We start from the raw sequence: 25,282 nt of genomic DNA, 5'->3' as shown, positions 1-25,282 counted from the left end.
CAAAGTATGTGTATGTGTGGGAGTCTGTGAGTGTGTTTGTGTAACTGTGAAAGTGTGTGTATATGGATATATCCATGCCTGTGTGTATGTGTGTGTGTATTTCACAGTGTATGTATGTGTCTGAGTATGTGCATGCATGAGTGTACAGGGCGAATGTTTTCTGTGGTAGGGTTTGGTAAGAGACAGCGTGTCCACAAACATTTATGTACACAGTCAACACTGTGCATAGTAGAGTTTAATAACAGACTCGTCTGTTCACAAAGGCCACTCTACAGGGCTAGGGCTGTGCATAATAGGGTTTGGAAAAGGACTGGCCTGGCTGTAAAGGCCTCCAAACAGAGGATAGGCTGTGCATAATAATGTTATGAAGGGCTGCCCTCTCTGCAAACATCTCTGTTTAAAGGGAAGATGAGGAACGGACCTGTCCACAAAAACCTCTACATAGGATGAAGGCTGAGCATTGTAAAGTTTAGGAAGGAACTGCCCTTTCTGCAAACACCGCTTTACAAGACAAAGGCAGTACATAGTAGGGTTTGGAAAGGGACTGGCCTATCTGTATAGACTTCTGTTCAGGGCAGAGGCTGTGTGTAGAAGAGTTTGGTAAGGAACTGCCTGTCTGCAAACACCTATGTACAGGTCAAAGGATGTGCGTTGTAGGGGCTTGGTCACTCGCATCTCATTGACTGTACCCAAGAGATCACCTACCCATGAATGGCATGATCCAGGCAAAGGGTTTGCACTGTAGGGGCTTTCACACTTAATGGGGAGCAGCAGATTGAAGGGAGTGGGGTCACCATGAGGCTTTTCCACCTAAGGAGACGTAGGTCAAGAAGGAGTGTGCTCAGCTTGAACACTTCTGTACAAGGCATAGGCTGTGAGTTGTAGTGTCTTGGCTACTCCCATCCTATTGACTGTGCCCAAGAGATAAGCAACCCACAAATAAACTAGTACAAGGCAAAGGGTATGCATAATATGGGCTTAAACGCTTTATGGGGAGTGGCTGTCCAAAGGAAGTGGGGTCTCCTGGATGTCTTCTGTACAAGGTGTAGGGTGTGTCATAATAGGAGCTTTGAAACCTAAGGAGAGAATGAGTGTCACAAAGTAGTAAGCTCTTTTTAAAGACTTCTGTGCACAGCATAGTCTGTGTATAGCAGGGGCTTTGCCACCTTAGTGTGCTTTATTTTTTTTCTTAATCCATTCCTGCAGGAACCTGCACTGCCTCTGTGTGCTCTCGTGGGACTTCAGCCACCTGGACTGTAGATGGTCTCTAGGACCCTCCCACTACTGCAGGAGGGGGTCAGAATACACCTACCATACTGCTTATCCTTAGGTTCAGGACACAGAGACCAAGTCCTTGTGTTCTGTAATGAGTGCTGCTTCAAAAAATTTCTTCATGTTTAGGCCACCAATCACATCGCTTGGTCTTGCAGTCCAAGATATTAAGGACACTTTATTACCTGTACAGTTCTGTGGGACTTTCGCAAGAGTCCTATGGCAACAGATATCTATACATTTTGATCCTTAATTTCTCCAAAATGCTGAAGAGATTTTACACCAAATCACAAAAATCATGCATTCTGGGCAAAGATCTAGCTTTGAATTATTCTGTTCGGCCCTTTTTGCAGTATCATTGTCTAATTTTCCATAGGAAAACTGCATGGGGAGATTGCACTTTGGGATTCTTTTCTCTTGGCTCTGCTTTACAGCTCACCCCAAAACTTCCCAGGAAGGAGCTGAGGTGGAGGAACTGGCTTTGGAAAAAGATTTGTCAAACGGCATCAAAGGTATTAGCAAAACAAAAAACACTCTTCCTTTGATAATTCAGACCTAACTATAACTATACAGTGTCGACCACGTTTGTACATTACTTACCAAGTACAAAGGCTTTCAGGGGTACCATTCATGCTTGTTTGAATGGTTCGGGAATAAATAAAATCCTTTACTGATCTATTTAAGGTGTAAAAAGTGCTCAGCACATAATTTCGTTTGGTGAAACATGTGCAGCACTTCCATATATGGGTTTCCTCAAGATCAAAGAATATTATTTTCTAGCAACTTTTCCTAACAATTTACGAAAGGCAAATACCCATTAATTCATAGCAGGAAACACTGAAGAAAATAACAATACTTTCCTCCTCCATGGGAAGAAGTGACGTGAAACTTTATAGAAACGTTCCACGTTCTCTACCTGTAAAGGAGACAGAAATTCGGCATTCCACAGACAAACTAAGCTTTGATGAAAAAATTACTAGAAGAAGAAGAAATAAAAGATTTAAGAGAGACTGGCTTCTCTCAATTTCAATGGGTATGTTTTTTTATTTTACTGTGGGAATTTATATTGTATGAACATATTTCCAGAAAGCAGCTACGTATTCTACATACCAAAAGGATGGATAGGTCTCACATGAGTACAGAGAGAAAGGCAGTGCATGTTTACTATGAGAATATAGGCCAATAAATGTACACAAATACAGAAGAACCACAACATCCATACAGTGGGGAGAGGAATGAGAGGGAAGATAAATGGCCTAGGGTGGAAGGAAGATTGTGAAGAGTTTGATCGAGATAATCTCCCTGAATTCTACAATAAATGAACATTTATGAGGGCAACAGTAGGGTATTAAAGAATCTTTGTCCATGCCTGTATCCTGAGAAAGCCTATTGTCTTATGCTTTGTTTGTGAATCTTTTGGATTTTCAGCTGGCCCCTGACGTATTCCAAGTAGTGTGCATTCCGTGTAACATGTTCAGTTTAGAGGGAAGGTACTCATATGGGTAAATAGAAAAAGGGACTCATTTAACATTTTGCTGGTGGCTTAGAAGGTCGCAAGGCCCATATTTGCCCCTGCCTCTGCCTCCATGGCAGTGGAATATCTGCTTTATTTCAAGAACCTCACTTCTCTGTCAGGGAACATTTTGCCAATAATGCATCCACCAGTGTGATGGGTGCTATTTTGGTAAAACAGAATGCCTGGTGGACTTCCATGCTTGTTTTGCAGAAAGAACCCCTAAAATTGTTTTTTTGCTGCAAAACAAAAGAACAATGATTTTAACAAGCAGGAACATTTAGTTCCTAAGTTTCAGAAACGTTTATCTATACTCCTACCTGCCTGAGCAGGAAATATTTGTGGTAGAATCCTGCCCTAGATAAGACTGGGCATCCATTACTGTAGCCTAGCACACCTTTGGTTGACGCCCCTCTGCTGAAGAGAGCAGACGGCCCAATCTTAGCGCCTTGTCAGTTAGCCCATTTCCAACTAAGGTAATAGACATGGCAGGCTAGAATTTAAATTATATGTAGATTAGCTCCTGCACACTCAAATCGTAATTGACGCCCTAAATAAGCAAATCGTATCATTCTAATTGAAGGTCATTGCTTTTATAAAAGCAAATTATGAGCTTCCGCCACGGCTGGACTAGTTACTGGGCGTTTCTAAACAAAAAACGCAAAACTAATGTTTTTAATGTACTCTTTCATACCATTGGTTTTGCATTGTTTATTTAAAAATACAAAACTGGCCACCAGGGCGGTGAAACCAAGCCGCACCACGCCAGCCCACTAAAATGCCTGGTAGTCCCGCAAACCTGAACTAGCACATATGGTGTATTCTAGCACCAGTGCTTAATTTGTGAATAAAAACGTGTCGGTGCCCAAAGCTCTACTTTGTAACCCGCGGCTGCTGCAATTAAATGTGTGCGCACTAAATGCAGAGGCAGCCTAATCCTACAAAAATCTTGGGCATCTTTAGTCCATTTACAGCCACTCCCTGACCCTTCGGCTCATGCTTGCGACTTTCTGCTTTCTCCCTTTGCAACGCTTTTTTTGTTTTTCTCTTCCTACCCCTTTTCCATATGTCTTTTTCTCGCACTAAATGCCTGATGCAGAAAACTAAGAGCCTGATTACAACTTTGGAGGAGGGTGTTAATCTGTCCCAAATGTGACGGGTATACCACCCGTCGTATTACGAGTTGATTATATCCTATGGAACTCGTAATACCGTGGGCAGGATAATATCCGTCACATTTGGGACGGATTAACACCCTCCTCCAAAGTTGTAATCAGGCCCTAAGTGTTGGCCCTCAAAAATAAGTGCCAGTGCCCCGCACCAGAAACCACTTGCTCAAATTAAGTACTGTCTAGCACTCAACTGAGAAGACTGTTCAGCCCAGTATGGGCATTACGGCAGATCATCGGACAGGTCTGTCCACTGCAAATTCGAAAAATGTATCAATTAAGCCTAATTCAAAATAGCATAGCACAGGGATAGGTTAGTGTCATGTGGGGTCACAGCACGGATAAAGATATCCATGTATCAGTTGGTAAATCAGGGCCTACCATAAAAGGATGTAATCATGCTGTAACTCTTTCGGGAATTTCGAAAGTACCTCTGAAGTTGTTATTGTAGATATTTTCTCTAAATACGTTTTATTTGACATGCTGCAATTCATTAGGACAATGCAAGGAGACATTTTTGGGTTCTTGCAGACTCAGAGTTTAATCGGCTGAAAAACTTTCTTGCTACATTTTGCAATGTGCAATGTAGCATGCACGACTAGAGTTTGCATGCTGTAGAGTAGACGAAGCACTTTTTGTTGTTCTTATCTATTAATATTGCTTAATAGAACAGTCCACCCAGTTGAGCATTAAAACCCTATACTAAGCACTTCCAAGTAAAATAAATGCCTTAATTGAAAAAAATGGGCAGTAGGAAAAAGTGAGTTTCCCGACTCCCTGAAGACATTTAATTCTCCATATTCTAGCGAAATACATATTGTTATTATATGAGTGCTGACTGATGCAGGTTTCAAGCATTTGGGAGGGCGTAATGTGATTGTTGAGCAAATTGACCAAACTATACTGAGGAAGGGGGAAAGGGTTTAACATTTCTCAAAAGATACATCCCATGAATGGTTTCACCCTCTGTTTCCACAAGGACTTTTGCAATGTACTGCTCCCTGATTACTTTAACTCTCGGTGAAAAACGCAAGAAATCCACCTCTCTGCGGAGCAAGTGACTGGTGTCTTGTCTCCTGTACAGAAAGTTAAAAGGTGTTGACTATATATATATAGTATACCTAGTACACCTATATCTATACCTGGCAATAATCTTTAGTTAGAAATATGTGCAGGTTTAAAAGTAGAATGCCAAAGGCCCAAGTGGGCTGACCGACTCCCCCGTGCTGTATACTGTAGTTGGTTGGTTGAAAGCCTCAATAACTAAGTACACATAATATATCATTTTGTAAAATCCAAAGGTCTTAGCTAATACCAGACTGAAAAGTCAAGGCACTGAGGTAAGAGTGGAAAGAGGTGGACACAGTGAATGTAAGAAAGAGGACTGCTGTCTGAATAAAATGTTGCAGTGAGGAAAATGGAGATCAAAGTAAAGTCCTGCAGTACAAAAGAATACAAAACTAAAGTAGAGAGGTGATTGTGCAAAAATGAGGGAAATATGCAAGAGGAGCAAATCAAGAGATGGGTGAAAAGCAGGCAAGAAAGTGAGTGAAAAAGAAGACATGCGATCCAGTTGTGTCTAAAAAACGTGCATTGATCAAACTCATACTGCGCCACCTGGAGAATGAAATGCCATTGAAATGCCATTGCATGCTCAACTGCAGATGCGCGCAGATAATTTAAAATGCTTGGGGGTTCATGTTTATATGCTTCCCCATTGGGCATGGAGCCTTAACATCCTCATACTGTTGATACAACTAGAAACCAACCTCTGCAATGGGCCACTCCTTAAAATGATAGCCCTCCACAAATGTTTAAATGCCATGCAAAATTACCCGTATACTATTCTGCAGTCCTTTTTTTGACAAGGTAAATGCCACCCTAAGAAGGTTCTTGTAGCTAGCCAAGGATAGCCTAGGCCAAATGTATACTGGCTAGATATGATTGTGGTTTGGGTACAGCAGATTTTCAGCTCCACTTCTGGGCCGCCCAACTTGATCCAGCACGTAGACTGCGGCTGGATTATTTCCAAGACACCAATCCTGCTACCTTTTATATCATTCCATGATCCTTAAAGACTTTCCAGAGGTCGCTGCGCTTGAGATGAGTGTCTGGCATAAAGCAATATCATACATTACTTAGTAACAAAGACTCACATTGCAAACCCCACTATTACAGGGTGACTGACTTCTCACCACCAAGATGGCACCAAAATGTAAGACCTGGGACTTTATAGGAATTTCCATGTTCAGCGATATCTGGGATGGAACTGTCATGAAGTCTTTTCCTGCTCTATGTGAGGAATTCCATTTACATAGATTTGCATTTTTTTTTTTAGATTTTACAATTAAGGCACATACCGGATTCATTGCAACTTTGTTTGGCACATCTTTCTGAATTCAACCTTTTAGATTGCAGCGTGACAATGTATCCTTTAGGGAGAGGTGGCATCTCAAGAATATACTGTTCTTTGATAGCTGATACTTCTTACCTTATGACACAACTATGAGCTAGATTGAAAGCAGATATTGGCAGGGTTGTTGTCATTGGGAGATGGCCCATCACACACCGGCAATCTCAACTCACTGTTGTCTCATTAAACTTCACCGTTTACATGTAATATAATATACCCTGACAAATTGTCCAAAATGAAACCAGGGCTGTCCTCACAACGAACTAAATGTCATAGAGAGAGAGAGGAACCTTTATACACGATTTGGGAGTGCATAATAATTAAGCCTTACTGAGAAAATATTCTCAGATGTTGCAAGTCATACAACAGATTTAACACCCAGTGTTTTCCGGCTATGGATTATGGATGAAATGGGTGGCAACAGAACAGCCTGTTGCCTGACCTGTCTGAGATTTCTTGTGGTCCAGACTGAAACAGCAAGATGATGGAGGGCAGAACTACAACTTCTCCGAACGCAGGAGTGGAAATGGAGAATGGATAGATGTTCCGCATTAGAGCACACAGTTTACATTGTAAGGAGATGTACACAGAAATTTGACAAAATATTGGGTGCACATCTGGAAAAGGCTTGAGGTTACACTAAGTCCAACCTGGTGCACAACAAGAGTCAATCGTAATGCTGCATGGTCCTTATGTGTTGTCAAATGATTCAGATAGCTACAGGCCTGTAGGTGTAGATGGATCATTGTTTATAAGAAACATAAGGTCAGAGATTTGTATATTGTGCATTTGAAAAGTCGGTATTCATATTTTTCTGTTTATTGTGTTTTATGTTTGAAAATGCCAAAATCTGAGAAAACACACATGCAGTGCACCTATTATGGAAAAATGCCAGTGAGGCTTAAAATATCTTCATATTTTGATTTGTGGGTGAACTAGGTAGCATCTTCCGTCTATGCAGTCTATCCAGACGTGTCCTGAGAAGATGCTTACTTTAACCACAGGTTGCCTCACACTGCATTCTAATGCACATTTGTTCACTGTTCTGTGCATCACTCCAATGCCACAGGGTTAGGTTTATACTTCATAAAAAGCGTTCAAATAAAATAACAAATCAATATGAAGTCATAAACATTATGGTATGCACCAAATGTACGTTTATTAAAAATGCAACGCAAACTGAAATTTGTGCCCACTTCCATTTGACAAATTTTCTTTGCTTTAGTAATATTATCACCATTTCCTTAATGTGCATCCTTTGATCATTGTCCAGCTTGAAGATCAAGATATTTATGCACAGCTTTGAAATAGGGCTCATTGGTCTAAATCACCTCACAATCATATCTGGATACTATCTCCTTCTCTAAGATAATGATCCTGCATGTGTTCCTTTCACATTCATTTGAAGTCGACTGAATTAGAGCAATAGCTTCTGTGACCTATTTAGCATAAAGCAACCTATCACCACTGTCTATAGTTACACGTCAATTGTTCAGTTGTTCAATTAGACTTATATTGCCAGGTACAAGGGACATATCCCAGAAGAAGAGCTCCTGTTTGCTATGTGTATAACACTATCCTATAAGTACTTGGTTGATACAATAGGGGAAGGTGAAAATACTGTTATGCTAAATCGAAAAAATGATTTGCAAATATGTTTTACATTATGATGCAAACTAAAGTATCATGAATGGACATCTTAAGTACACCCGGGTGAATCTATTTATACTTATTCGTTATCAACTATATTTTTGGGTGAGTCAGTCTTATACTAAGCACACATGTTTGAGTGGTTCTGATTCACCGCGTTAGAATGTTGAAATATGTTCAGAAATGCATGACAATAGTAAGGCCCTACAAACTTGTTGAACAAAACATTGGCGACTTCCACTATACCTAATGTTTTAGATTGATTTCCAAAAAAAGTCTGAAATGTCCACATTCTTAAGTATATGTCTAGGACTTGCAAGATTGTTTTTAGTGTAACCAGTTCACAAAACCTCTAGATATTCAAAAAACATGAGTTACCATCCTTATTGTTGTGTTTGCTGGATTACCCTTATCATCATCTGCCCTGAGGATCACTATGAAAAGTATGTCATTAAATATGTAATTCTTGTGATAGACCTTCCCTTCTTCCACCTCGCCCCAGAACATGCATACAACAGTCAACAAGAAATTCTGGCTGCTACCTATATACGTTCTGTAGAACAGTGTTTCAGCTTCTGCATTTTCTATGAAGTTATATTTGTGAAGTTCAGAAACCTGCTAATGCTTTTTTAGTTATAGTGTTTACAATATAATTGCATGGAATTGCTAGCTATTGAGCTATTAACTTGCTATGGTCTTTGAGTATAAGGGGTAGATGTACATATGTTTTTGCTAAAAGAACAATGGAGATGATTTATCATTGTCACTTGCACCAGTGAACCATATTTAGTGAAACAAGTCACCAGTCTTTTTTCAAGGGTAGTGGGATTCTTGTGGAGGATCCTAAATACATTTTAAGAATGCAAAGATGTAAAACGTTTCTTACAAAGCAAACACTATCTGCAAATTGTTGGATTCAGCTACTTGGTGTCAATATGAAACAAAGATAAACAGATTAGAGCTCAATTGAAACTTGGGAAATGTCTTTGTTTCACAGTTTCATAATGAAAAGGGCAGTAGGTGTTATACAAATGTATGTGTTATGACAGCAGGGCTCTCACTATGTCATTATGCAGTGACATCATTGCAGATAGCTCCTCAAATTACTCGCATTTGAATAAGATCATAAGCCATTTTGTACACGTCCAAATTAATCAAAAACAGAGAAATTATTTTACCTGTATGTTTTGTAGTCTGTTTCTTAGGAATGGAACACACATATTATTATCCCATGAAGAAGCACTTTATGTACCTGAGATATAAAGCTCAGGACATATATTCATATTCTTTACTAAGGGAATATTTTGATGAAGGTACCTCTCATCTTAGCCACCCAACAATAGACCCTTTTAAAATAATTCCAGTAAATCTAACGTGAGGGGTGTTAAGTGGGGATTCCAAGACATGGTCTGCCTTGGACTGGTAGGAACACCAACAAACATGCAATTATGTCATTACTAAATTTCTTTCCAACGACTTTCCACCCTGAAAACAATCCGAGATTGCAGTCAAAGGCTGGAGTAACTGGAGTAATTTCACTTCCAGGATGGAACAGGACTGAATCACACAAATTTAACTTGGGGTGTAGGGCTTTACTCATGTTGAAATATACATCCACCACAGCAAAAAAATATGCATTTGAACAGGAGGCTCCATTATGCTGTTGTACAGGTAACTTCATACAGGGGCATTAAAGACCATTTAAAAATGTCACATGACACCTCATTCATACATCTGAAAACCTATGCCTGACGCAGCTTTTCCAGTGGACTACTAGGGATGTGAATGAAAAAAATAATATACACCCAAAATGAGGTATAAAGCTCCACCCATATTGTTATATTTTTTCGTGAAAAGGATCCAATATCTACATTTAATACCTATATGAAAAGAGTAAGATGATCCTGATCCTATTGCTTCCCAGTCATCTGCCTCTAGTTTTAGGGGCCTCTTCACAAGAGAACACTCAAAGGTAAACGTAAGTTTAAGACAGAATTTACGTTACTCGCACCTGCAAGGAATTCATGAAGGGATTTCAGGCAGGCATAGGCTCTTTTGAGAGGGTGGAGATCTCTGCCAGAAGTGGGCAGTAGGAATTGGGGTGCTACTAGTCATTCCAAGATGTAGTTGGTAGAGATGCCACCTATCCACTTTTTTACTGGCCCGGACAGTATTTTTAGGTCTAAATCTATAAAAATAATGGGAAAATCAGTGAAATTTATTGATGTTTCCCCCTCCTCAAAGATAAGTCTACACCAGTAAAGAAATAAACCAGTTGAAAAATATTGGAGAGCCACCTAAATTATTTCAGAGCGATTACTAGAGCAAACAAAGGGATAATTGCCTTATTATAAAATAATCTTTACCATTTTATACAGATCTGCTTTCACCTCCCAGCTCTTGGCCACTACAGAATAGCAAAATGTAAACCAATGGGCGGTATATTTTCTAAAAAGTGTATTTTCATTAGTTAGCTTTAGAAGTTTGTGACAGTCCAAAACCAAAAGTATTTGCAGGCATTCACAAAGTGCTTGAATTTAGCCTTAGAACATGCAGTAGTGGGCTCTACAGGCCATTGATGGCCCGCTGCCAAGTTAAAGGCAGAAGGCGAGGGCCTTTAACAAGGGAGCGGGTCTTTAATGGCCAGTAGAGCCCGCTATGGTGGGTTCTAAGGCTATTAGAACATTCTGCCACTAGAGGGCAGAATGTTCTATCAAATAAAACAAATTCCTCACGAAGCCAGAGGAGATTAAAATCCCCTCAGGCTCTGTGAGGCTTTGCTCATAACTGGTGCTGTGAACAAAGAGCATTGGAATGTTGACGCTCCAAAGCGAGTAATGCCCGGATCTGCAATAGAGCTCCCAACATTCCGCCTTTCCAGCTTGGAAAGGGTTTGAGTTTCATTACAGCCATGGGTGTTTCTAAATCCTTCCCATGATGAGATGGGGAAGGAGACATCTCAAATTTGGTGGAAATATAGGGAAAAGAGTTTATCCATGGGGAAAAATATTTTCCCCAGAGAGAAAAAAGAAGAAAAAAAGTGCATTTTCACATGGGAATCTATTCACGATGTGCATAGTAGTCAGTCACTGTGCAACTAGAAATCACATGAAGGATATGCCAGGTGCAGCTTTTCATGTGGATTCCACTTTGAATATATGAATTCCAGACAGTAGTAAAACTACACTAAGATGTACATTTAAAAATTAGAGGGTGTGTCTACCGCTTTTTGTGAATAGTTCCCCATGTCTTTGGAAGATGGTTAGGCAGCTTCTGAAGGTTCACTTTCATTTAAGTTGAAGCCCTGAGTCCCATGATCAGTTCACTTAGTAGGAATATTTTTTTTAACACCAACCCTGGTAAGATGGCAAGTCATACCTTATCCAGATGCAATCACAGTCTACTGACATGTACCCATCTTTGAATCCGAGATTAATTAACAAAGCACTGAAGATACTTGATGCAACATTCATGTCAATAGAATCACTCCTGTGTACAAACAGGGCAAAATAGAAAGACAGGTTGGCAAAATGGGGTTACAAGCTATAGACTCCTCCTGTTTCGCCTACCTCCCTGCACATAAATCAGGGAATGGCTTATTTTCAGTCTGAGATGTGAATCCACAGAGGTAGAGATGCACTCATGAGATCTTTTTTGTAAATGTAAATCCTGAAGATTATGGTACCAATTGCCTTAGAAACCTGCAAGGAGGGGATTAACGTGACTGGTTTTCATTAAATGTTTAATGAGTGCATTGTAAGGAGTGATTAAAAGTACATAATATGTAACCATATTTGTAAATGGGTTTGATCTCTTTTAAACACATGCAACATATATACGTGAAATAAAATGTCCCTGCCATAAATTATAAAGATTTTGCAAGTCACTGGTGACCTTCATGACCATGTAAAGGAACACGTTTCTCTATAAGGTCATGGAACACAGAGGTGACTTACAAATTCCTTATCACATGGCAGAGACTATTTTGTGCCTTACGATACATGATAACAGTAACACCCTTCACACCAAGTATAAATCATTTCATATGAAAGAGAAAGTATGGTTATGGGAAGATAGAGTTGAATCAGAATCTGCAGTATGAAAATATACACACCAAAAAGCAATTAATACGTTGTTGTGAAAAGTTATCAAAGTCAATTTAATGTGAGGCAGATTAAAAATACTATAAAAAACATGCTGAGTATTCAGTCTTTCCTGCATTGATCTTTAGCTCATGAAAAATAATATTTAGCCGTAAATATGTCATTTCTGCTTATCATTATTCATTTTAGATAAAGAGATCAAAACAAAAATGCCAGTTCTGATTTTGTTGTTTGAACCGCAGCTGTAATTATGTTCCGTCAACAGTCTTTTACTCTGGTTGCTGGCTCTGTAAGCAGGCATTTAGACATCACAATTCTACTTAATAATGTATTACAGTTGAGCACCTACATCAAATTGTTGTTAGAGACATCACCACTAAACTGTATTAAGGGCTTTAGAGAGTAGCCTTTATACACTGATCGCACAATTATGTGTACTATATACTAATTTTACTATTTTATAAAGAAACTTTAAAAACTTTAAGAACCTAAAGTCTATAGGGGATAAAATTAACAATTTTTGACCCTTCCCCATCATCTACTGGACATGGCGGTACACTTACACACATGTCACCTACTTAGGGGGTTACCATACTACAAACCGGAAGACACATTTATGGATGGCTGACCATCACAGAGGCATGGTGGTATCAATGAGTTGTAGTAGAATGACTGGTCTAAAAACAGATGTAAAAATCTTCATGTGATAAAAATAAGGCAGCAGAGTGGAATTCATTGTTGATTCAAAAAGAAGTGCTTCCCACCTCACCAAAAACATTTTCAGAAGGAAATAGAATATGCATTAGCATCCCAATTAAGGCAGAGCACAGGAGGTTCAATATGAAGATAAGTGGTATCACTAAACTTGTCTTGTTGTGACCTCAGTGTATATACTTTCTGTTTGAGGCTGTGTTATCTAAATATGTTCATCAACTGTGGTAAGGCCAACAAGACATATCTAAAAGTGGAGTCACAAAGGTCTAATCCAAGTCAGCAGGATGACTCAGTTAGATGAATGCTTACCACTGAGACATGGAATGGTGTTCAAATCAGGTGTTTCAGTCCTGGCAAGGCTGGTTCGTTTCCATCCTTCTCAGTAAAGTGAGTACCACTAAATCGATTAATAGTAACATCTGTAATTTACAGCGCAACAGGTGAAATAAGGTAATAGTCATCTATTTTATTCTCTCTGGGCGGCTTTGTCCTTCATACTGTAAGATAGGCATGGGGGACTAAGACGTTTCCCCGACAAAAGTCAAGATTAGTTAGAAATCCCCCATTTTGAGGAACTGATCATCTCACATGTGGCCTTTGATCTACGCTTACAATTAAAACATATTTTTAGATTGGTAAATGTTCAGCAGTGGAAAGCACATTAGATAGCATGCAAAATATTTACGGTGTCCTTTGGTCCTATGCACTTTGTCAGGGCAAAGCCTTACCATCAATGCGCCAAAGTAGATTATTTAAGACTAAATGGATTACTTTTCCAGGAATGTAATCCTAAAGTAATTGCGTCAGTCAGCACGGTAGCAAGGGTGTCATAGGCGCTAATAGAAGTCACCATAATGGGCATCTCTACACCTAGCTGATAAATAAAATACGTTCTTAACTGGGATATAGTGGGCCTGGTACTCATGGCCTTGAGCCCTGTGCCACGTGCCACTGCCCTTGCTTCAGTAATAACAGCTCCGCCCCTGGTGCAGACACCATTCACTGGCACCTTCAGTTACATATCTCTTCTTCAGACATATTTGTCATTCCGGTGCAGGGTTAGACAGGGTGAGGTGTGGAGTTTATGATGAAGTCATGAATCTATATTTATGAGTGTGTGAATTTATCCCAGTGTGAGAGGCGGCAGAGGTTGCTGTGCTAATTACATACGGCTGGAGGACTGCATAATAACTGCAGCACCGCGCATGTAAATTACTGCAGACTTTCATTCGGTGATGTGTGACCACCGTACTCCTTTGAGTGGCTTTGCGTGACATGCTGGGGCCAATGCACAAAAGCATTTATGCATACAGGACGTTGTACTTCAAGAGTACCTTTTTTCTATATATTTATACACAGTTCGGAATTGGTCCTGAAACGTCCAAGTCCCTATTAGGAAAAGTGCAAAAATGGCACAGTGCTTCCCTATTTGTGCAAATTGCGTATTAATAACCCATTTTATTTCCATTTTAGATGTGTGTAGCCAATTCACAAAGACATGTAGGAGTAGGTAAAATAATTCTACAGGAGTATTCCTTTGTGTATTTTGAAAAGCCTTTGTGAATATGCCCTCTGACTCTATGCATTATCATTCAAGCCACCACTAGCCTATGTGCACACTCTTGGTGGAAACTCCCTGTTCTCATTACACTAATGGTGTTAAAAAACGACAACACAATGAGTTGCTATGACTTACTCTTGCAGTATGGCTAGCTTACTCCTGAATTCCAGGAGTATGTCAGGAGTAATTCTGGCTTAATCCTGGAGTTCAGACATAAACGACCAGCACTTCAATAGGATTTCAAAGTAAAATCTTTGTTAATGGGGCCCCAGAGGATTTGATGGTTAACTAACAAATATGTTTTCATTCATATTCAATGTGCAGAATATCAAAATAGACTAAATGGTGAACTAAAATATCGCCACTCCAGTTTCGTGCATACTCTTCTGCACACTAACACTGGGAATTTAACTAGAAATATAATCGTTAAAAAATATAAAGACTTTAAGTTTTAGAAAATATTCATCTACGTATCCAAACTACCTGTCAAATATCACCAGCAGTGCAAGGGCCAAATGAGCTTGGCTATTTTTACATGACATACTTTTATTGCATTTTTAATTGCTGCTGCATTTATTCAGGTCAACATATTAATGAATTCTCAGGCGTACCAGCTGTAATTTAAAGTAACGTGTTAATATTCCAGAAGAAAGTGACATGACCCAAATTGCCATTTTGTAATCCCCAAGCAAAACTAGATTGCTGAACACAATGGGCAATACCATTCATCTTTTCCTTCCCTGCACTTTCTTTTTAACTATACTGTCTTCTCCTCCCTGCTGTTTACTTTGATTTTCCTGTTTGTAATCACTTTGTTTTATTTAATTTTGGTGAATATTTTTCACTTTTTGGTACTTTCACCTTTGTACGTACCATAGCATGGTCTGACACAGGATCAAGCAGAAATGCAATGTTATTCTACTGATTTGAGTTATTTCTAGTAATTTTTGTACTCATTTTCTCATTCAAATATTCAAAATGGCCCACACGTGGGCTAATCTGAAAGTGCATCACAGGCAATTGACAAAAGTGGTAGCAAAGAAAATGTTTTAGGGGTCTGTATGAGCATATCATGGGGCTGGCAAGAGGGTGGAAGCACGCACAGATTGTCTACAATTTTCTAGACAGTGCAAGCGGGGAATTATATTGAATATATGCAGTCTGGATCCAGTGCTGACTTTAGGGCGCTGTGAGCGGTGCGCCGCACTGGGTGCTGACCTTGATTGAGGGCGCTGACCTCAGGGGTGCGCTGTGTTTAGCAATGACTTAGGAAACATGTGATATAAAAGTATCTGCTGAAAAGTTCCTTGTGCGTCCAGCCTTCAGGAAACAATTAAAATGTCAAGATACCTTTTGAGATTCATGTTCCTGCTAGGGAGAGAGATGGGCAGCTTTGACTCGTCATAAAGTAGCGCAGAGGGTTAATATGCCTGCTGCATAGGTAGATACCTGAGTAGATTAGTAAAGCCACTCTTTACAAGCAGTTTAAAACAAATAAAATAAATGTGAAAGGGGGGGCTACAGAGAGATGAGGGGCACATTTGCTTGGTGGTAATGAGGGAATCCGAGAAGGTAGTCATGGGGTGGGAGGGGGTGCCAAAAAAGGACTGTCATCCAGGGTGCCACCAGCGCTAAACCGATCCTGTCTGGATCCAGCAGACTAAGTTCTCACGGCTCTCCATCAACATCGAACAGTCCAAACGTGTGAAGTTAAGTTGAGTATGATCACCTCCACCTTCACCATCATGATATTTCAATATTCATTTTGACTTGATTACATTCAGTAGGGCCTGAAAGGTACTGGCTGCCAGAGCCAACTATTTAATGTCAAATCCAATTGATAGTATGGAAAGAAGGGAGGGACACTCATGTTGCAGAAAATAGTGCCCCACGTGTTCAGCCCCCCAGAATAATGTCTCGTTCAATTATATTCCAATATCTTAATTATGTGAATAGGTAAATCTTTTGCTGAAAAATGCACTTTCTAAGGGTAGCCAAAATATATGTGTAAATTCACCTCGCTGTTTCCGATTGTTTTCATTGTTGAGGCGATTATCAAAATACCAACACACTGCAGTATTCCCGGTGAACATTACACCATTGTAAAGGAATTTGCAACACAATGGAGCATGGCACTGTCAACAACTAATCTACAAAGAGGGGTCTTTACTGGAATTCCATAAGAAATTATGACCTAAACAAGAATGATAAGACAATCAATTAAAAATTCGAAGACAAACATTAAATACATATGTATCAATAGATAGTGTGTTACTTATGTTCGGCCAATAAGTTCTTCTGCATATTGCACAGCTGTATATAATGCATTCTTGTAATTAATTTAATTCCTATGGCAAGCACATAAGAAGTGTTTTATGCATTATTCTGAAAGACTTTGAGTGTTAATGGAATGCATGGAAGCAAAATGGACAATAGGTGCTTCTTGCTGGCAAGTACCTTAAGAGAGCTATACAGCAGTGTGTGATTTGTTGGAATTGTGCAAACATCTCTTAGGGTCAATACATCAGCTATATAAATGCTGGGTTCAAACATTAGCAGAACCTATGTTCAGCATTTCCTGCCTTGGTGCATCTTTCAAGCTTCGGTGATCTCTGGATATTCATAATATTGCACACATTTGTTAGGATTAATTATACTCTGCCACTAGGGGGATAAAGAACTTTTTAGGTTGATGCCAGTACACTCAGCAAGTCCTTGGTGCACACATGGAATTACGTCTAACTTAGTTTTCAAGTTGACAAAGGTCGCCCTCTTCTCTTAAAGGTAGTCTTGCATGTATTTAAGTGTTCCTCAACTACTGTCATCAAACACAAGTTAGTCCCTGATCTTTCGTTTACAGTATTAACACACTGCCCCAATTCAATTCTGCTTCTTTTTCGCTTCATACGTACCTCCTTTTCTACAAATTCTCTTGCCGGGTTTTCTGGCACATTCCTTGGATATTCTTTTGACTGAAAAATGAATAGAAGACTACAAAATAACACGGAGCTCCATCACAGACAGTCGGAGCATGCATCGCCACTAGCTAACTTATAATTTCCTGCTTTTCATTTTTTTTTAGGGGGGGCAGAATCTCAGCTTGTGGTGCCTTCACATGCAATGAACAGATAATGCAAATTCTGTAAAGTCAGTGGGTAGGAATGAGTGTTAGAACCACCTTTCAATGTGATACACGTGCCTTAGAGGAACAAAATGAGTGTGGACAGGGACACTGCAACAGACGCGCACACAAGGAAAGCACCATGCACAGGTAAGATGGCATGCAAACAAGAGAAGCCATGCATGCTACTGAAACACATGAAATCATTTTGTTAGAAAGTGTAATTGAATGAAAGGTCTCCTGTTTCTCCATGGATTAACTCACCATCCTCAGTGGGCACATATATATTTAAAAAGAGGCAGTCTTCATTCTGATCCTGTACGTAGGAGGAAACTACATCCAGGTTATTGGTAAACCACACGGGAAGCATGACTTCGGGCAACCGGCCCTCTATAATGTTCTGCGGACATACAGGAGCAAACTGTGTTCCATTTTTGATCTCAGGCCAAGGAATTGGAGGTTCAGGTGGTTGAAAACGGCGCTCCCCTACTGGCGGGGCAGCATACGGAACACCAAGAAACTGTATAACTGGCCCCAAAATTTCATTGTTAAGCTCCTTCTTGACTCCCCTTATCTTGCCGTATGTGGTTGTCACCACTGGGTCAGCATCGTCTAATTTTTGGCAGGATACAGCTGCAGCCTGGAACAAAAATCCAAGTACAGAAAGAGCAAATGTCACATCTAGACCAGTGTGGAATCTACAGACCTTAATCCCTCTCCATACGTAGTCCAGCCGTATGTGTTGTGGATGTGCCATGGTCCCACATGAGTTGTACAGTTTCAGAAAAGCAATCCTATTTGTTTTCACTTGAGTCCAAAGAGGGCATTCAAAGGATAAATGCCAGGCTTCAAAAAGCAAAGGCTGTCACACAAATTTCAAAAGGCTTTTCACAGGGCTAGTATCTCCCATTGATTCCACACTTTTGAGGCTTCATCTTCACTCAGCGCCATTTGTCAGTCTGCAGCCTATTGACAATTCTCTTTTCCACAGTAGCAAAATGAACAGAGAGAAAGGAGCCATTTACTGCAGATGTCCGTCTTATAAATCAAATCCAGTGAGCAGCAGTTCTATACCCTGGGAAAAACAAAACAAATCATTAGAATGAAAGAATTTATATTGGCAGAAAAATAAGCAGTAATTTGCAAGTTTCTATCCATGCAGACTTAAAGCATACTGTTGGAGTGCAAATACAATTACATAAGAAATTTCTGTTAAATATTTAAAACCGTACCAGCAAATATTTTTTAACTGTTGCATTGTTTGATCATTACGAGTCGCCACCATCAAACACCAACCACCACCTCATGTACATGAGCCACCCCCTTCGAAAATGTTATTCCCCACCTTATTTGCTACACAACACACTTCTTGTCAAGAGATTTCCAATTCAAATGAATACGAAACATAAATAGAATTGTTTTGTTTACAACTGTGATTTCTAGACTAAGGAGATCACAATGGAGCTTCACAAACATTTTCCAACATTTGTTTTGAAGGAAAGCCACAAATTGCATTATCAATAATTACACCAATTGAATGATCTTACAATGCTGATGTAGATCAATAAGGGCAACAATTTGATACTTGTTAACTGTAAAGACTTCTTTTTTTCTTGTACTCATACAAATATTTCCTATGACAGCAGAAAATATAAAATCTAAAACGTTTAAACACACGTGATCACAACATACAAAAATGAGAAAATACCTGAAACGTGATTTCAACAAGGCATACAAAACATGCTAAGTCACTCTCTTTGTCTTCCATAAGAACCTTCCAAAAATAAACAACTGTGGGCCTGATTTAGATTTCGGAAGATGGTTTACTCCATCACAACGGTGACGATATTCCATCCCCCAAAATATAAATCACATTATTTCCTAGGTCCTTTTCCCTAGGTTTGCTCATGAAGGAAAGAGTGACCCCTGCAGACCCAGCAATCTGGCTGAAACATGACACCCTGGGCAGCGGCAAGTTGTGGTTGGTACTATATGGTTCTCAAAGCCCGCACGCACTGCCCCCAGTGATTGCTATCCCTGTGGAATGCTGGCAGTCAGCCCTGAGATAGGTTGGGAAGGAAAACCAACAAAGAAACACCCTATGGCATGGAACATGGCTTCTGAAGTCTCAGGACTTCCAGGATTCTGGTATTGTGACACAATTGGGATCTCCAAGGTGGGAGATATTTGAGATTCCAATCACATGTTGTCCTATGAGCAACTGACAGATGGCTTTGGGCTTCATAAGGCACAGTTTTTTTCTTTACTTGGAGCTTAGATATGCATTAGATGTGTACAAAAGAAGGCTGGTGGTCCTCCAACACTTAAGCACGCTGGAATGTAAAATCACTATGGAACCAATACTAGGTAAGGAGATCTCAAGGATATACATAACATTAATAATTGATGTCCCAGATCCCTACCGGAGTCTGAAGGAAAGTGGGAAGGCACTTGGGAGAGCTTCAGGACTATGAATGGACCAATGCTACGATGGTGTCCAGGCCCCTCGTAATCCCAACCAGACTTTAACTCATCCAATTTAAGTACTTCCACAGAGTATACTCCACCATGGAGGTACTATGGTGGATAGGCCACTATTCGTACCCCACATGCCAATGCTGATGAAGGGAAAAGGGAAGATTCCTGAAAGTAATTTGGGGATGCGCAACCATTAAGAGATATGGGACCTGAATCTTTCACACAGAGGCAGTGGTAGGTTTCCCATTTGAGAGAGATCCCAAGATGGCACTGATGGGGGTATACCCATGTGGAGACGGTAGCGCAGGACACAAGCTCCTTTTGGGAATTGGATATGTGGTTGCAAAAAAGGGACAAAGCGAGACACTAGCACTCTACTGAGGCATCCCGGTTCTCCGAATATCTGTAGGGCATGGGCTACCCCCCATTAGCTCAGCAACCAGTGTAGAGATCCAGAGGGTGCACCCAAAAACACGTCTTACGACTACAACCTTGTTGCCTCTCTGCCTAAAGAGTCATAAACAATCACATGTTTACATGGCTTGACTACTTTAGAAGCACAAGAAGGAAACATTCTTCTATGTAGTAAATCTTAAAACTCTTTTTACATACATGTTAGAACAAGATGTAGGTTTCTTCTGTAACCTCAACCAATGTAAATTTATTTTTTTCAAATCAATATGCCAAATGTGTTCAACTGTGATAAACTAATATTTTAGACAATTAGAATCATTTTTGACTAATATCTGAACATGAGACATAATCTGATTTTAATAAACCACATCAGATACAATAGTGTTCATGTAGGTGAATGCCACACATACTATCTAAAATATTATTAAAACGTATTTCCTAATATGCATCAATTTGTTTTTGATAGCCAACTTTTATTGATTTATAAACATAAACCCAAATTGCAAAGAAGAAGGTACATTTCATGATCACATTATCACATTTGATTACAGACTCATAGATGAACAGGTCCATGTAGCACTTGGGTATGTTAGAATGTTCATGTGCGGGCAGAGCCCAACCACACATCCCAAATCTTATGGTATTTGCTTTCACAACCCCTTGCCTGGTAGACAGATCGTTCCATTTCAGCACACCAATCCATCCCCTTCCTCCACTGTTGTAGCGAGGGAGGGGTCTTGGACGCTTTGCAACAAGTAAAACTGTGCCCACAAGTGTGCAAATCGCCCAGGTGTCCCCAGTGTCTTCCGTCACCCCAAGCAGAGCAACCTTGGGGGAGGTCGTCAAGGTGAGATTCAGCAGAGTAGAAGGATCATGCAGGATGTGTGCCCAATATCATTGGATCCTGGGACAGGACCATGCTATGTGGAAGAAGTCCACCGGTGAGTGAAGGCATTTATTGCACTGAGAGTTCGGTTTGAGCCCAGCATGAAAGAGTCAGGATGGTTTCAGATAGGTACAGTGCAAGAAATACACCTGCACTATATGCAGCCTCGCTGGGATTGTGAGGATGCACGGAGCCATCAACGCATCCCGCCAATCCTCCTTAACCAGATGGCCGATCCAGGCTTCCCAACGGGCCCGTAGAGGCTGAATAGGTGGAGAGGCATTCAGTACAAGAGAGCAGTAAATGTGCGACACACACCCCCTACCCAGAGCCCCCATCATCGTCTTCGCCTCCATAGGACTGAATTCAGGTATCGGGGGTACCATTATTAATATGGGCATGTATTGCATGTCTGAGCTGTAAAAATTTGTGAAATTGTGTCTGATTCAGGGCGTATAGTTCTTGGAGTTGTTCGAAACACATCATGTGTGTACACTCCCAGACATCTCCCACTACCGTGATGCCTATGGCGTCCCAGCGCATGAAGCCCTCAAGGTTGGCAACTTCATGTAGCCACGTTCCCCGCCATAGCAGGGTGTGCTTGGTGACCCGGCCCCACCACCCCGTCAGTTTTTGGGTCATGCGCCACCCATGTAGACCTGGCTGGTAATAGCCCTGGAGATGGGAGTTCCATATAGCATGTCCATAAGGTGTGTATGAACCCCATTGTTGATCATTCTAAATGATAGGCTGGGTCGTCCCATTCCCCGGTGAGCCATTCATTGATGGTGATTACCTGCACTGCCAAGTAGTAAAGATATAGATTAGACATAGCCAGACTGCCGTCGTACACGTCGCGCTGGCATGTGTCCCAGGATAGGCACCGTCGGCCCTCACACCATATAAAAGATTGGGCCACTGCATCCATCTCCTAAAATCAGTGTAGGGGAATCCGGATGGGGAAATTTTGGAGGAAGTACAGAAAACGGGGTAGGACCAGCATTTTATAGAGTGCTATGTAACCCATGGCGTTTAACGGCAAGGTCTCCCATTTTCCCAGGTCTGCTTTCACCTTACGGGAGAGTGGGGTGAGATTGAGGGCCCAGGTCATAGAGAGTTCGAGTGCTACTTTCATGCCAAGGTACGTGAAGCTTAATTGTCGGATAGGGATGGCCGTTTGACAATCAATCAGCGCACGAGACTCCAAAAACGGGACCAGCAGAGATTTTGTAGAGTTCATCTTAAGGCCAGAGGCCTCACCAAAAATGCGTAGCAATTGAAGACACCTTGGACCGCTTATCTCTGGTTGCAATAAGTAAAGCAGGACATTACTGGCGTAAAGCGCAAGGCGGTCCTCCCCACTCCCACCCACCGCCATCCTTCCAGGAAGGCTTCTCGGCGAACCAGTTGTGCGAGACGTTCTATGGTGAGAGCAAAGTGGAGGGGGGTAGGGGACAACCCTGTCTAGTGCCTCGCATAATGGGGAAGACCTCCGACAGCCTCCTGTTCACCAGAACATGGGCCAATGGTGTATGGTATAATAACTGAACCATGCGCCTGAAGGGGTGTCCCAAGCCCGCTTTCCGAAGGACCAAGTCTAGGTAGCTCCAGTCCACCGTATCAAACGCTTTTTCAAAATTGATTAGGAGGAGGGCCAGTCGGGAGCGGAGCATGTGTCTGTGCACCAGTGCAACATGGAGCCTTTGCAGGCAATGTCTAGTGCTACGGGTGGGCATAATGCAAAATGCCACATTGGTCAGGGTGGATCAAGTGCCGTAGAACCGGCCAAAGGTGAGTAGCGCAGTGCAAGGAGGGCAGCCTGGACTTAGGCAGCACAGCGATCGTGGCCTGGTCCAAGGAGAGAGGAAAGGCACCCTGCTCCAAGGCCTCAGTATACAGACCGTGGAGCTGGGGGCACTAATATATCTCTGAACTTAAAGTAGTATTCTGCTGGATATCGGTCCGGGCCAAGGGTCTTCCCAGATCTAAGATTCGTGATGGCCTCCCCTATTTCCTCCACAGTTATGTGGTCGTTAAGACCTCTGCTAACAAGGGCTGAGAGGAACGGCATGTCTATTTCATTTAACAGTGGCATCTGCTGTTCGATAATAGGTCTGGGTGCTGCCGTGTATAGGGTGGCATAGTATTGAGCGAAGGTCTAGGCTATGTCATGGGGGGCCTTATGCATCAACCCGGAATTGTCTGTTATCTCGGGGATCACTCGTCCCTTCATCGGTTTGGTGGCCAGCCAGTAGAGGACCTTACTGTTCTTATCCCCCAGCTGTAAATTCAGGCTTGTGTTGCCCACCAGATCTGCTTTGCCTCTTCCAGGGAGTGGTTTCTAATTTCTTGCCTCACCATCTCCAGAGCTTGTCTGTGTCCCTCCCGATTCTCAACATCTTGCATTCTAAGAGGAGTGGGCTTGTTTCTCCCTCTCCTGCCGTCGCAGAAGACCCTTTGCATGGCCACGCATTGTGGCCTTACCTGCTGCCCAGAGAGGGATACGGGACTGGACCGACACGGTAAAGTAGTGTTTAACATCTCTGTGGAGGTCTGCAGAGTAGATCTCATTTTGTAGAAACCAAGCATAGAGACACCACATAGGTCTCCGATTCTGCTCCGGGTGGCCAATGATCATAGATATAGGGGCGTGATCTGAGAGGCCACAGGCATGTATCTGAATTTGGGTAACTAGGGAGAGGTCAGTGGCCTGTGTAAGGATCATGTCTATACGGGCCTGTGTGTGGTATGCCGCTGAGGTGTGGGTGTATTGCCAGCGGCTGGGATGCCACGATCACCATGCGTCAAAGAGGCCCGTGGTTGTCATCCACCTGGTAAGAGCCAGGGAGTGCCTGATGCGAGTATCTGACAAGGGACCCGTGATGTCCAGGTTCGGGTCCAAGACCGCGTTCATGTTGCTAACCACTGCTGTGAATCCTGTGGGCATCTGAGCTAGGAGGATGGTGAGGGTGCGAAGGAACCCCTCAATCCCGTGGGGAGCATATATGCTATGTAGATTGATGATATGTCCATTTAACCGCCCCATCAAGGCCACGTACCTCCCCTGTGGGTCCTCCCATGTCTGTTGTATTGTTAAGGGATAGCCCCGGTGAAGAAGGATTGCCACGCCCCTGACCCCCCCGAGTGTACCCAGAATGGTAGATCCGGTCAAAGCCGTAGCGGACCAAGAACGGACATGTGGACCTCAGTAGGTGGTCTCTTGGAGAAGTAGGCTCAAAGGTTGGAGGTGCTGCGCATCGCGCAGTACCACTGTCCACTTAACCTTGTCAAGGAGGCCATTAACGTTCCAGGAGACTGTCGTCTTGGGTGCCATATATTGTCTTGAAGCAAGGCACCCCCCCAGAGCTGTGCGCACAGCCGGGGCAGCATGACATTGATTTGAGTGAGGTGTGGTGAGTATGGGCCCTGCATTTGTCCAGTGTCTGTGCGACCTGTGTGTGCTTTCCAATGTGTGACCTCCAAATGATGAAGGCAAAGAACAAACAACAACATAATAACGGCATCATACAATGATGAATACCTCCCAACTCCCCCCTCCCTATACTTCCCCTCCCAAATTGAAGAAGCAATTCTCACCCTACGAAAGCCCCAACAAACCAACAGAAAATGTAAGGTGAACCCCTAGTGGTGTGGAGTTGTGGGCCCCTCCATTGAGTTGGATCTCATCTACGTTCCATTAATGACCCATGCAGAGCCCTTCGTCACCCCCTGGCGTCAAATTAGCAGAGTCTGACTCAGTCTTTCTCCAACTTCCAGAGTGGAATACCCCGGCGATGTCGGTTTATGGGAGGCCTCCGTCCATTGAAGCAGCAATGGCGAAGGGGCGCCCGCCCCGTGGGCCCCAGAGGTTCGCTGGGGTCGGCGTCTTCGGTGGCAGGAACCAGCGCGAAGGCGCTCCGAGTGGCCGGAGCCCCTGAATATCACCCCAGGCAGAGCATCCAGAGGTCTCTCAGAGTGAGGGGGGGAT

General features: G+C 42.0%; 1 protein-coding gene across 9 annotated transcripts in view; it reads right to left on the bottom strand.

Moving 5' to 3' along the window:
- Positions 1-25,282, bottom strand: part of NLGN1 (neuroligin 1) — a 772,713-nt gene that overhangs the window by 683,183 nt on the left and 64,248 nt on the right. For 5 of the 9 annotated variants that reach the window (XM_069213054.1, XM_069213058.1, XM_069213057.1 and 2 more), the window contains one exon: positions 17,781-18,591. In XM_069213054.1, coding sequence (XP_069069155.1) covers positions 17,781-18,273 — 493 coding nt within the window. In that variant the 5' untranslated portion in view covers positions 18,274-18,591. Of the gene's footprint in view, positions 1-17,307; positions 17,368-17,780; positions 18,592-25,282 lie in introns of all 9 variants that reach the window. The other 4 variants (XM_069213051.1, XM_069213050.1, XM_069213052.1 and 1 more) reach the window with 1 other exon arrangement.

This window comes from Pleurodeles waltl, chromosome 11 (genome assembly GCF_031143425.1).
Source record: "Pleurodeles waltl isolate 20211129_DDA chromosome 11, aPleWal1.hap1.20221129, whole genome shotgun sequence".
NCBI classification, from domain to species: domain Eukaryota; kingdom Metazoa; phylum Chordata; class Amphibia; order Caudata; family Salamandridae; genus Pleurodeles; species Pleurodeles waltl.
This window is presented reverse-complemented; position numbering and strand designations above follow the sequence as displayed.